The sequence below is a fragment of the Nerophis ophidion genome, linkage group LG01 (genome assembly GCF_033978795.1).
Source record: "Nerophis ophidion isolate RoL-2023_Sa linkage group LG01, RoL_Noph_v1.0, whole genome shotgun sequence".
In the NCBI taxonomy this organism is placed as follows: domain Eukaryota; kingdom Metazoa; phylum Chordata; class Actinopteri; order Syngnathiformes; family Syngnathidae; genus Nerophis; species Nerophis ophidion.
In genome coordinates, this window is record NC_084611.1 from 12545402 (window position 1) to 12559853 (window position 14452).

Here is a 14452-nt window from a genome sequence, read left to right on the forward strand (position 1 = left end):
TTTTTACTTACCTTCTTTGACCAAGGTTTACCTTCTTTATTCCTTTTTTTACCTTCTATTTATGTTATTTGACCCTCTTTTACTTTCTATATTGCTTTTTTACCTTTTATTTACCTTCTTTTACCGTGTTTTACCTTCTATATTCCTTTTTGACCTTTTATTTACCTTTGTTGACCATCTTTTACTGTGTTTTACCTCCTATATTCATTTTTTTTTACTTATTTACCTTCTATTTAACTTTTTAACCTTATTCCTTCTATATTAATCTTTTACCTTTCATTTACCTACTTTGACCTTCTTAAATGTTCTATATTCCTTTTACCTTTTATTTATCTACTTTGCTTATCCTTTACAGTGTTTTACCCTCTAAATTCCTTTTTTTTACCTTCTTTGACCATCTTTTACCTTCTAAAATTCCTTTTTTATCTTTTATTTACATTCTTTGACTGTGTTTTATCTTCTATTTGCCTTTTGTTACCTCTTATTTACCTTCTTTGACCATCCTTTACAGTGTTTTATCTTCTATATTCCTTTTTTTACCTCTTATTTACCTTCAATTTAAATTTTTATCTTTTATATATATTTTATCTTTTCTTTACCTTCTTTGACCATGTTTTACCTTTTAGACTCCTTTTTTTTACCTTCTATTTAGCTTTTTATCTTTTATATGTTTTACCTTTCATTTACCTTCTATTGACATTACTGTACCTTTAAATGTACTTATTTTACCTTCTATTCAACTTTTTATACTCCTTCTTTTAAATTGTATTTACTACTTTTAACTGCTATAGTCCATTTTTAACCTTTTATTTACCTTTAATTGACTTCTACAGTATTTACCCTATGTAACCTCGGTACCTTCTATTCGCTCCTCCACTAATATCTCAGAGGAGGAAACACTGACTTGAATTTTCTTCATTCCAGTTAAGACATGACAGAACCACCACCTCCCTGACCACTTCCATCAGATGGATTTCACCCAAAAGCAGGAAGTCAAAGTACTTGATTGATTTTGGATTTTATTTATTAAGAATCAATAAAATGTACAAAAGACAACAAATATATTATCTGAGACCTTTGGGTTGGGAGTCAGTGGTCAGTGAGGCGTCGCCATGACAACGTGATGAGAAATAAAAAAAGAGTACCGGCCGTGTTCCAGCAGGGGGCGCAAGTGAGTCTACCAGGCTGGTGCTGTGTTGGCCAGTCTCCTCATTCGCCTGTGCAACAACACAACATAGTCACAACACAAATAAAAGTCACAACGTAAACAACACAACACAAACAGTTACAACACAAACAATCACACAACACAAACAAAAGTCACAAGACAAACAGTTACAAAACAAGTCATAACACAACACAACATAAACAGACACAATACAAACAAAAGTCACAACACAAAAAATGCAACACAGTCACAGCACAACACAAAAAGTGACAACACAAACAGTTAAACCACAAATACACATAACGCAGTCACATAACAGACAACACACCACAAACAGTCACAACACCAACAACACAACACAAACAGACAGAACACAACACAAATAACACAAATAATCACAACACAAAGCATCACAACACAAACAACACAAACAGTCGCAACACAACACAAACAATCACAACAGAAACAGTCAAAACCAACAGAAACAATAAAACACAAACAAACACAAAAAATGTCACAGCCAGCATCAAAAGACACAACACAAATGCCACAACACAACATAAACAGTCAACAGCAACAGACACAACACCACACAAACAGTCAACACCAACAGACACAACACAACACACACAACATAAAGAACACAACACAAACAGACAACACAAACGTCACAACTAGGGCTGGGCGATATATCGATACAAACGATATATCGCGGGTTTGCCTCTGCGCGATATAGAAAATGACTATATCGTAATATTCGAGTATACGTTCTCACGCGGTTGCTTTTAGCTGCGGGCATTACACTACAGGCGTTTCTCATTCCTTCTCATCTCTCCTTCTCACAGAGACGTAAAACGAGCCCGCCTTCTTACATACGTCACATACTGTCGCGCGTGCAGCGTCATACGCTCTCGCCGAGAGTGACATTACAGGAGAGAGAAGGTGCGAAACTGATCACAAATGGAGGAAGAACAAATAATGCCCAAAAAACAGCAGGGGGTCCATCATCTGGCGGTGGTTTGGCTTCAAGCGGGAAGATATTCAGCAGACAACAGCAATATGCAAAGTATGCAGCAGAAGTGTTACTACAAAAAGGTAGCAGCACTACTTATTTTTTCCTTCATTTAAAAAGTAACTCGCGAGAGAATGAAGAGTATTTAATAAACACAGTTTTGGTCAATTGACTTAGTTGTGATTTCCCTCTGCATGAAACTATAAAATGAGCATACATTAATGCAGTACGAAGAACAATCTTTTAATGTAGACACATGGAATCATCATACTGCTGTGATTATATGCATCAAGCGTTCATTCAAGGCTAAGGAAAAATATCGAGATATATATCGTATATCGCGATATGGCATAAAAATATTGCGATATTATTAAATGCCAATTTCGCCCAGCCCTAGTCACAACACAAACAGACACAACACAACTGTCACGACACAAACAGACACAACACAACACAAACGTCACAACACAGACACAACACCACACCAACAGTCACAACACAAAACAAAACAGTCACAACACAAACGTCTCAACACAAACAGACACAACAACAACAAAAAAACAAACAGGAGTCTTTGAGGCGTGCACGTGTTGCAGTGACGACACCCACCTGGTGTTCCTGTCCTGGTCCCGGATCTTCTTCTCCATCTCGGCGTCGGTCAGGGTCTCCAGGAGGGGGCACCACTGGTCGGCGTCGCCCGTGTTTCTGATGGCGATCTCCACGGTGGGGAGGGGGTTCTCGCTGCGCGACAGGGTCCAGGTTGAGCAGGGGTACCAGCAGGGGGAGCAGGTGTGACCTACCTGAAGGCGTAGGTCCTCTGGTGCCAGCTGAGCTGACCTCGGATGCTGTAGGCGATGGTGGTGACGAACTCCCCCCCCAGGCCCAGCTCGGAGCACAGCTTCAAGGCAAACTTCTCGGGGGAGTTCTCCCTCTCAGACATGTCCCACTCAAACTGGTCCACCAGGGATATGTTGCCCACGTGGATGTTGAGCTGCAAGGAGACACAGGGAGGGTTAGAAGGGTGGCACCACCTCCAGGGCGAGGAGCGTTACCTTGATGATGACTCTCTGGTCCGTCTGCTCCTCAAGGATGCTGTCAGTGGGGTACGACTCCATCTGCTGGCGGATGGCGGAGGCGATGGCGGGCACGAAGGCCGACGGGCTGAGGTCCAGGTCGTCGCACAAGATCTCCGCAAACATCTCCGGCGTCATCAGCTTCTCTGCAATCATCAGCAGGTGTTGGCGCCTACTTTCACACTGGGCTTGTGGTGGCGGATCTCACTAACAATTTGACGATTGAATACATGGCCAAGATACAAAGATGTGTAGCTACTTGCACACTGGGCTTGTGGTGGCTGATATTACTAAGACTTTGACGATTGAATACATGGACAAAATACAAAGATGTGTAGCTACTTGCACACTGGGCATGTGGTGGCGGATCTCACTAAGACTTTGACGATTGAATACATGGCCAAGATACAAAGATGTGTAGCTACTTGCACACTGGGCATGTGGTGGCGGATCTCACTAAGACTTTGACGATTGAATACATGGCCAAGATACAAAGATGTGTAGCTACTTGCACACTGGGCTTGTGGTGGCTGATATTACTAAGACTTTGACGATTGAATACATGGACAAAATACAAAGATGTGTAGCTACTTGCACACTGGGCATGTGGTGGCGGATCTCACTAAGACTTTGACGATTGAATACATGGCCAAGATACAAAGATGTGTAGCTACTTGCACACTGGGCTTGTCGTGGCGGATCTCACCAAGACTTTGATGATTGGATACATGACCAAGATACAAAGATGTGTAGCTACCTGTACACTAGGCTTGTCGTGGCGGATCTCACAAAATCTCTGATGATTGGATACATGACCAAATTCCAAAGATGTGTAGCGACTTGCACACTGGGCTTGTGGTGGCGGATCTCACTAAGACTTTGATGATTGAATTCATGGCCAAGATAAAAAGATGTGTAGCGATTTGCACACTCTGCTTGTGGTGGCGGATCTCACTAAGACTTTGATGATTTAATACATAGCCTAAATACAAAGATGTACAGCTACTTGCACACTGGGCTTGTGGTGGTGGATCTCCCTAAGACATTAATGATTGAATACATGGCTAAGATACAAAGTCATCTTCTCTTGTTAGGCCACACTCACACCAGCATGACTGTTGGATTCATCAAATAAAACACACTTAATGCAAATTGTATGCACTTTTTATTTACCTTTTATATTCTTTCTTGTACCTTCTTTTAACTTATTTTTTTTTACCTTGTTTTACCTTCTATTAAACTTCTTAGCTTTCTTACCACTTGTTTAGATTCCATGTAAACTATTTGACTATCTTTGTTTTAACCTTATTTTACCTTCTATTTACCTCATTAGTCCTTCTATATCCCCTTCTTTACCTTTTATTTAACTTATTTGTCATTCTTTCACTAATTGTACTTTCTATATTCTTTTACCTTCTTTTTAACTTGTTTAACCTCTTCGACCAACTTGTACATTATTTTACCAAGTGAGGCTTAGCTGTAATTGATCTTCCTTCACCATATTAACCTTCTATATTCCAAGTTGACCCTTTATTTACCTTCTATTTAACCTATTTTATTTGGTTTCACCTTCTATATTCCTGTTTTACCTTCAATTGTACTTATTTTACTTTTAATTTACGTTCTATATTCCTTCTTTTCTTTTTTGTTAACCTTGTTTTACCTTCTACTTAACCTCTCATTTACCTTCTTAACTTTTCTACTACTTGTTTATATTCCATGTACACTCTTTATCTTCTACCTTTTATTTACCTTATTAGTCTTTCTATATTCCTTTCTTTACTTTTTATTGAACTCATTGTATCTTATTTATACTTTCTATAATCATTATTTCACTTATATTACCTTCTCTATTCCTTTTTAACTTATTTTACCTTCTTTGACCAACTTTTACATTGTTTACTGACTACAATTTATTTTGTTTACCTTTTATTGACCTTCATTGACCATATTTTACCTTATATATTCCATGTTTACCCTTTATTTACAGTACCTTCTATTTAACTTATTTGGTTTCACCTTCTATATTGTTGTTCTACCTTCTTTTAACCGTGTTTTACCTTCTATTTAACTTCTTAACTTTTCTACCACTTCTTTATATTCCATGTACATACACTGTTTGACTATCATTGTTTTAACTTTATTTTACCTTCTATTTACCTTATTAGTCCTTCTATATTCCTTTCTTTACCTTTTATTTAACTTATTTTATCTTTATCTTATCTCTACTTTTTTATAATCATTCTTTCACTTATTTTACCGTCTATATTCCTTTTTTTTACCTTCTTTCAACAACTTTTACATTGTTTTACCAACTAAATGTTTTTTTTACCTTTTATTGACCTTTCTTGACCATATTATACCTTCTATATTCCATGTTTACCCTTTTTTTTACCTTCTATTAACTTGTTTTATTTGGGTTCACGTTCTATATTCCTGTTTTACCTTTGATTTAACTTATTTGACTTTTTATTTACCTTCTATATTCCTTCTCGTACCTTGTTTTACCTTCTATTTAACCTCTTATTTACCTTCCTAACTTTTCTACCACTTCTTTATATTGCATGCACACTTGTGGACTGTCTTTGACCTTACTAGTCCTTCTATAGTACTTTATTTACCTTTTAACTTATTTTATCTTATTTGTACTTTCTATAATCATTATTTCACTTATTTTGCTTTCTATATTCCTAATTTTACCTGTTATGTAACTTATTTTAACTTTTGTTTAGCTACTATTTAACGTACTTTGCATTTATATTTTGTTTCACTTTCTACTTTTTTAGATTAAAATTATTTTACCTTCTGTTTACTATTTTTACCTTCTATTTACCTTTTTTAAATTAGTCTCATATAGTTTAACTGTAAAGAAGCATCCCACAACCCACCTTCTTCTTCTGATGATATCAGACTCATTTAGTGCATGGATAGGTGTTGGTATCGACATGGAATCGATCCTTTTGATCGGCAGGAGACCAAAGTTTTAGGATTCTACCGTTCATGTTCCAGGTAAAGGCGTCTCTCAGCTTCTGTCCTTCGATCTCCATGTCCAGGCGGATAGGCACCAGGACTTCGGACTGCGTGGCGTTTTCGTGGATGACCGCCGGGTCGTGATCGTCAAAGCTGAAGAAAGAGCAAAAATAAGACCAAAAAAAAAGCTAAGTGTCAACATGGAGTTTCTTTGAACACGGACCAGAGGGGGAAGGTCCTCTTCTTGTCTCGGCCCAGGCGGCTGCGGTTGATGGTGGTGGAGCACGGCACGGCGTCCAAGTGGTGAGAACTGTTGGGCAGCGTGGGGACCCACTGGCTGCTCCTCTTGGCCTTCTGTTCCCTGCGTGCACACACACACACACATCTCTTTTCAAAGGTGGGAGAGGTTCCATAAAAGGAGGTAACAGGAAGGAGGATATCTCTTACCGCAGGTAAGCGGGGGGCTCGGTGCTGATGGACACAGCTTTGTACTTCTCGTCGTTGCCTTCCAGGATCTCCTCCACCTCCGAGGCTTTGAGCAGCGTGACGCTGGTGGCCAGCTGGGTGTAGCCGTGGTCTGGAGAGGACCCACAACAGTCCACAAGATTAGGGATGCAGGGATGCACGTCCATATTTGGCATTTTGACCTATATCGGCCTTTTGCCCAGAAATGTTAACTTTTTTTTAATGAAATTAAGTATCGAAATGACTCTCATTGGTAATAATTTTCCTAAACTATGTTTTCATTTGAGTTCTTGTGAGAATCCTTCTCCTGTCACATGGCCACGCACCCTTTTCTCTCCCGACTTCAGTACGCCTCCCCTGCTTACCTTCTATTTCCCATTATTACCTTTTATTTACCTTCTAATCAACTCGTTTTCAAATATCAATCAATCAATCAATGTTTACTTATATAGCCCTAAATCACTAGTGTCTCAAAGGGCTGCACAAACCACAACACAAACCACTACGACATCCTCGGTAGGCCCACAAAAGGGCAAGGAAAACTAACACCCAGTGGGACGTCGGTGACAATGATGACCCGATCGGACCTGACCCCCTCCACAAGGGAGAGTGGGACATAGGAGAAAAAGAAAAGAAACGGCTGATGAACTGGTCTCAAAAGGGAGTCTATTTAAAGGCTAGAGTATACAAATGAGTTTTAAGGTGAGATTTAAATGTTTCTACTGAGGTGGCATCTCGAACTGTTACCTGGAGGGCATTCCAGAGTACTGGAGCCCGAAATGAAAACGCTCTATAGCCCGCAGACTTTTTTTGGGCTTTGGGAATCACTAATAAGCCGGAGTCCTTTGAACGCAAATTTCTTGCCGGGACATATGGTACAATACAATCGGCAAGATAGGATGGAGCTAGACCGTGTAGTATTTTATACGTAAGTAGTAAAACCTTAAAGTCACATCTTAAGTGCACAGGAAGCCAGTGCAGGTGAGCCAGTACAGGCGTAATGTGATCAAACTTTCTTGTTCTTGTCAAAAGTCTAGCAGCCGCATTTTGTACCAACTGTAATCTTTTAATGCTAGACATGGGGAGACCCGAAAATAATACGTTACAGTAATCGAGGCGAGACGTAACAAACGCATGGATAATGATCTCAGCGTCTTTAGTGGACAGAATGGAGCGAATTTTAGCGATATTACGGAGATGAAAGAAGGCCGTTTTAGTAACGCTTTTAATGTGTGACTCAAAGGAGAGAGTTGGGTCGAAGATAATACCCAGATTCTTTACCGTGTCGCCTTGTTTAATTGTTTGGTTGTCAAATGTTAAAGTTGTATTATTAAATAGAGGTCGGTGTCTAGCAGGACCGATAATCAGCATTTCCGTTTTTTTGGCGTTGAGTTGCAAAAAGTTAGCGGACATCCATTGTTTAATTTCATTAAGACACGCCTGCAGCTGACTACAGTCCGGCGTGTTGGTCAGCTTTAGGGGCATGTAAAGTTGGGTGTCATCAGCATAACAGTGAAAGCTAATACCGTATTTGCGTATGATGTCACCTAGCGGCAGCATGTAAATGCTGAAGAGTGCAGGGCCAAGGATCGAACCCTGGGGAACTCCACACATTACCTTAACTTAGTCCGAGATCACATTGTTATGGGAGACGCACTGCATCCTATCAGTAAGGTAAGAGTTAAACCAAGGCAGGGCTAAGTCTGACATACCAATTCGTGTTTTGATACGTTCTAAAAAAATATTATGATCGACGGTGTCGAAAGCAGCGCTAAGATCGAGGAGCAGCAACATAGATGACGCATCAGAATCCATCGTTATTTATTAAAATAAAATAAAACAAAATCAACTTTATTTATAAAGCACATTCAAAATTTAGCACAGGTGTAGCACAAACAGAACATGATAAAAAAATAAATAAATAAAACATACAAACAGGTTCACGAGTTGAGTTTATACCAAAATGGATACATGGATGATACAGCAGAGGATTGGGAGAATGTCATGTGGTCAGATGAAACCAAAAAAGAACTTTTTGGTATAAACTCAACTCGTCGTGTTTGGAGGAAGAGGAATTCCTGAGTTGCATCCCAAGAACACCATACCTACTGTGAAGCATGGAGGTGGAAATATCATGCTTTGGGGCTGTTTTTCTGCTAATGGGACAGGACGATTGATCCGTGTTAAGGAAAGAATGAATGGGGCCATGTATCGTGAGATTTTGAGCCAAAACCTCCTTCCATCAATGAGAGCTATGAATGGTTGACCAAATACTTTTTTTCCACCATAATTTACAAATAAATTATTTAAAATTCCTACAATGTGAATTCCAGGATTATTTTTTCACATTCTGTCTCTCACAGTTAAAGTGTACCTATGATGAAAATTACAAACCTCTGTCATCATTTTAAGTGGGAGAACTTGCACAATCGGTGCCTGACTAAATACTTTTTTGCCCCACTGTATATATTTTGCATTCTATTGTAGTTACTTTATGGAGTTTACAGCCCCCTGGGTCTGTTTTGTACTTATTTTGATTATTATTTCTCAATTGTTTGTAAATGTTGCAATTTATAAATAAAAATGTATAAAATAAAATAAATAAATACAAATCTACACTTCCGTGGATGGAGATTGTTTTAACCCCAAATATGAGTTTCGTGTGGACATGAACTAATAAAATAATCAGTCCTGGACTAACCGTGTGACGACTCCACGATCTTCTTCCGCTCTTCTACTGATGCCAGCTTCCTCCATAACGATGGGTACCTTTTATACAGCGAGCCTCTGAACATGCGCAGGTAGTTGCCCACCTAAAGACACAAATATTACATTTATGTTACTTTCTTACAGTTATTTTTGTATTTTACATCAAGCATGCAACATAGGTCCCAGTTCATCATGCAGTTTCACCAAACTAAAGTCCCATCAACGCATGTAAACGAAGGTTATTGAAGTCATGGGCATAATTCAATATGTTTGGCATTTTAGGGAAATACAATAAGGGACAAGCGGTAGGAAATGGATGGATGGACAATGTAGCATGCTAAAAGGTTCACACCTGGCTCAAATAAACAAATAGCAAATGTCGTTGCTGTGAAAATGAGTTTTAAGTGTCAAAATATGTTTGATAGCCTCAAAAAGTAAAGGGGCGACTTTTTCTGCTCTCACTTTTGCTTTTCAACGTTAGCATGCTAGCTAGCCGCCGGTAAAAAGGCGACAATGAATGCAACAAGAAGAAATATGTATTTACGAAGAGCGACTGGGAGTGGTAAAATATTACAACAAAGATACTCGACCTCTGATCCAATCATATAAAAATCTCCATCCTCCGCAAGCTGGAATTTGACAGGTTTTTGGCCAAAAGTCTTGCTCAGCGCCATACTGGACTCGCCAAACAACAAAAGCAGTGTGACTGCGCATGCGCATGCGCTCGCCGGCGGCAGCGTCAAGTCGCTCGAAGATGACGTCAGGGCCCACAATTTGGTCACAGCATTGATTGATTGAAACTTTTATTAGTAGATTGCACAGTTCAGTACATATTCCGTACAATTGAACACTAAATGGTAACACCCGAATAAGTTTTTCAACTTGTTTAAGTCCACGTTAGTCAATTCATTTACTTTTATTTTTTGGAGCAATGACCGTCAAAAAAATCCCACTAAAAATCTTGGGGACCCAGAAGGGTCCCACTCATAAAAGTGTTCAAATTAAGTCATACTTAAAAACATTTTTTTTTACTTTCAACACTTTTTTTGGTGCGTTTTATGGCCTTTTGTCAAAGAAAACTTAGTTATTTATATATAACAAAACCACAAAATATGATATATTTCCCCCAAAAATAATATTTCAAAGTGGAATATTTGACATGAAATAATTAGAAACTTAAATAAGCTAGTAATTAATAAAAAAAAACATTCATATTCACTTACTTTTGATTTTGAACAATGACTGTCAAAAAAGTCCCACTAAAAATCTCATAAAAGTCTTAAAAATAAGTCATACTTTAAAAAAATATATATATATTTTTTTTTTTTCAACACTTCAATCTCAAATTTTTGGGGTGTGTTTTATGGCCTTTTGTCAAAGAAAACTTGTTTTTTTATACATAGCAAAACCACAAAACATGATATATTTCCCCCAAAAATAATATTTCAAAGTGGAATATTTGACATGAAATAATTGGAAACTTAAATACGCCAGTAATTAATAAAAAAACATTTATATTCATTTACTTTTATTTTTTGAACGATGACAGTAAAAAAAATATCCACTAAAAGTCTCATAAAAGTGTTAAAAAATAAGTCATACTTCAAAAAAAAAAAAAATAAATAAATAAATAAAAAAAAAATATATATATATATATATATATATATATATTTTTTTTTTTTTTTTTCAACACTTCAATTTCAATTTTTTGGGGTGTGTTTTATGGCCTTTTGTCAAAGAAAACTTGTTTTTTTATACATGGCAAAAACACAAAACATGATATGTTTACCCCAAAAATAATATTTCTAAGTGGAATATTTGACATGAAATAATTGGAAACTTAAATAAGCCAGTAATTAATAAAAAAAAAAAATTATATTCATTTACTTTTGATTTTGGAACAATGACAGTCAAAAAAATCCAACTAAAAATCTCATAAAATACTTAAAAATAAGTCATACTTAAAAAAAAAAAAAAATTAAAAAAATTATTTTCAACACTTCAATCTCAAATTTTTGGGGTGTGTTTTATGGCCTTTTGTCAAAGAAAACTTGTTTTTTTCATACATGGCAAAAACACAAAACATGATACATTTCCCCCAAAAATAATATTTCAAAGTGGAATATTTGACATGAAATAATTGGAAACTTAAATACGTCAGTAATTAATAAAAAACATTTATATTCATTTACTTTTGTTTTTGTTACAATGACCGTCAAAAAATCCCACTAAAAATCTCATAAAAGTCATAAAAATAAGTCATTATTATAAAATATATATATTTTTATTTTCAACACTTCAATCTCAAATTTTTTGGGTGTGTTTTATGGCCTTTTGTCAAAGAAAATTTGTTTTTTTTATACATGGCAAAAACAACAAAACATGATATATTTCCCCCAAAAATAATATTTCAAAGTGGAATATTTGACGTGAAATAATTGGAAACTTAAATATGCCAATACTTCATAAAAACATTTATATTCATTTACTTTTATTTTTTGAACAATGACAGTCAAAACAATCCCCCAAAAATCTCATAAAAGTGGTAAAAATAACTCATACTTTTAAAAAATATTTTTTTACTTTCAACACTTCAATCTCAATTTTTTGGGGTGTGTTTTATGGCCTTTTGTCAAAGAAAACTTGTTTTTTTTTACATGTAGCAAAAACACAAAATATGATACACAAATAACACAAATAATATTTCAAAGTGCAATATTTGATAAGTAATTGGAGCCTTAAATATGCCAATTATTCATTAAAACATTTATATTAATTTACATTTATTTTTTGAGCAATGACCATCAACAAATCCCACTAAAAATCTTAGGGGAACCAAAAGAACTTGGGACTGGACTCACCCTTATGTTGGATCCACTATGGATTGGACTTTGGGGGGGTGGAAGTGGGGTGGTTGCCCACACATGCAGTCCTCTCCAAGGTTTCTCATAGTAATCATTGTCACTGTCACCGACATCCCACTGGGTGTGAGTTTTTCCTTGCCCTTATGTGGGCTCTGTACCCAGGATGTCGTGGTTTGTGCAGCCCTTTGAGACACTTGTGATTTAGGGCTATATAAATAAACATTGATTGACATTGATTGAAAAGGGTCCCACTCATAAGTGTTAAAAATAAGTCATACTTTAATTTTTTTTTTTACTTTCAACACTTCAATCTCTTAATTTTTTTGGTGTGTTTTATGGCCTTTTGTCAAAGAAAACTTAGTTTTTTATAAATAGCAAAAACACAAAATATGATATATTCCCCCAACCCCAAAATAATATTTCAAAGTGGATTTTTTGATGTGAATAATTTGAGCCTTAAATATGCCAATAATTCATAAAAACATTTATTTTCATTAGCTTTTTTTTTTTTTTTTTTAAGCAATGACCGCGAAAAAAATCCCACTAAAAATCATTGGGACCCAAAAGGGTCCCACTCATAAAAGTGTTTAAAAAAAAGTCAATTTTTATTGTATTTTTTAAAAACTTTCAACACTTCCATCACTTTAATTTTTTGGTGTGTATTATGGCCTTTCGTCAAAGAAAACTTAGTTTTTATATATGGCAAAAACACACAAAATTATATATTTCCCCCCGAAAATATTTCAAAGTGGAATATTTGATGTGAAGTAATTGGAGCCTTACATATGCCAATAATTCATAAAAACATTTATTTTCATTAGCTTTTTTCTTTTAGCAATGACCGCGAAAAAAATCCCACTAAAAATCTTGGGGACCCAAAAGGGTCCCACTCATAAAAGTGTTAAAAATAAGTCATAATTAAAAAATTTTTTTTTTTACTTTCACCACTTCAATCTCTTAAATTTTTTGGGTGTGTTTTATGGCCTTTTGTCGAAGAAAACTTAGTTTCTTATACATAGCAAAAACACAAAATATGACATATTTCCCCCCAAACAATAATATTTCGAATTGATGTAAAGCAATAGGAGCCTTAAATATGCCAATAATTCATAAAAAAAAACATTTACTTTTATTTTTTGAGCAATGACCGTGAAAAAAATCCCACTAAAAATCTTGGGGACCCAAAAGGGTCCCACTCATAAAAGTGTTAAAAATAAATCAATTTTTATTTTATTTTTTTTAACTTTGAACACTTCCATCACTTTAATTTTTTGGTGTGTTTTATGGCCTTTCGTTGAAGAAAACTTAGTTTTTATTTATGGCAAAAACACAAAAAATGATATTTGCCCCCCGAAAATATTTCAAAGTGGAATATTTGATGTGAAGTAATTGGAGCCTTAAATATGCCAATAATTCATAAAAACATGTATTTTCATTTGCTTTTTTTTTTTTTTTTTAAGCAATGACCGCAAAAAAAATCATACTAAAAATCTTGGGGACCCCTAAGGGTCCCACTCATGAAAGTGCTAAAAAAAAATTTTTTAACTTTCAACACTTCAATCTCTTTAATTTTTGGGGTGATTTATGGCCTTTTGTCAAAGAAAACTTAGTTTTTTATACATAGCAAAAACACAAAACATGATATATTTCCCCACAAACAGTAAATGGATGTAAAGTAATAGGAGCCTTATATATGCCAATAATTCATTAAAAAAAACATTTACTTTTATTTTTTGAGCAATGACCGAGAAAAAAATCCCACTAAAAATCTTGGGGACCCAAAAAGATCCCACTCATGAAATTGTTAAAAATATTTTTTTTTAATTTCAAGACTTTGGACACCCCTGATCTAAACAATGATTTGAATTTAAAATCTTACTGCAAATGTTACAGGTCCCGGCTTGAGTACCTGGTTGCTGCTTATAGTTATCCTGCAATATGGACACAAGGATCACAGATTAAAATGTGTTGTCGCTTTCACAAAATCCACAGGATTGTGCAGTTTGGGCGGTTAAACAGACCCACCCTACCCCCTACTGTCAGTAGTTAGCTATTGTTTAGAAATCTGTTGAGATCCTAGTGTCACCATTACCTGTCATTCACATCAATATTATCAAATATAAATTACAAAAATACACAATATCAACTCAAAAACGTTACTTTTCCCACCATTTTCCCAAAAAGTAAGCGC

The 14452-nt window shown here is 35.9% G+C and overlaps 1 protein-coding gene across 1 annotated transcript; it reads right to left on the reverse strand.

The window, feature by feature from the left end:
* Positions 1-1006: 1006 nt before the first annotated feature.
* Positions 1007-10141, reverse strand: smarcb1a (SWI/SNF related, matrix associated, actin dependent regulator of chromatin, subfamily b, member 1a). Its single transcript, XM_061896317.1, has 9 exons — positions 9988-10141; positions 9390-9501; positions 6671-6800; positions 6447-6584; positions 6249-6376; positions 3233-3399; positions 2981-3171; positions 2790-2921; positions 1007-1217 (listed from the first exon to the last, which is right to left on the reverse strand). Exons 1-9 carry the CDS (start codon positions 10069-10071, stop codon positions 1178-1180), a joined length of 1122 nt encoding a protein of 373 aa, XP_061752301.1. The 5' UTR covers positions 10072-10141; the 3' UTR covers positions 1007-1177.
* Between the last annotated feature and the right edge of the window lie 4311 nt (positions 10142-14452).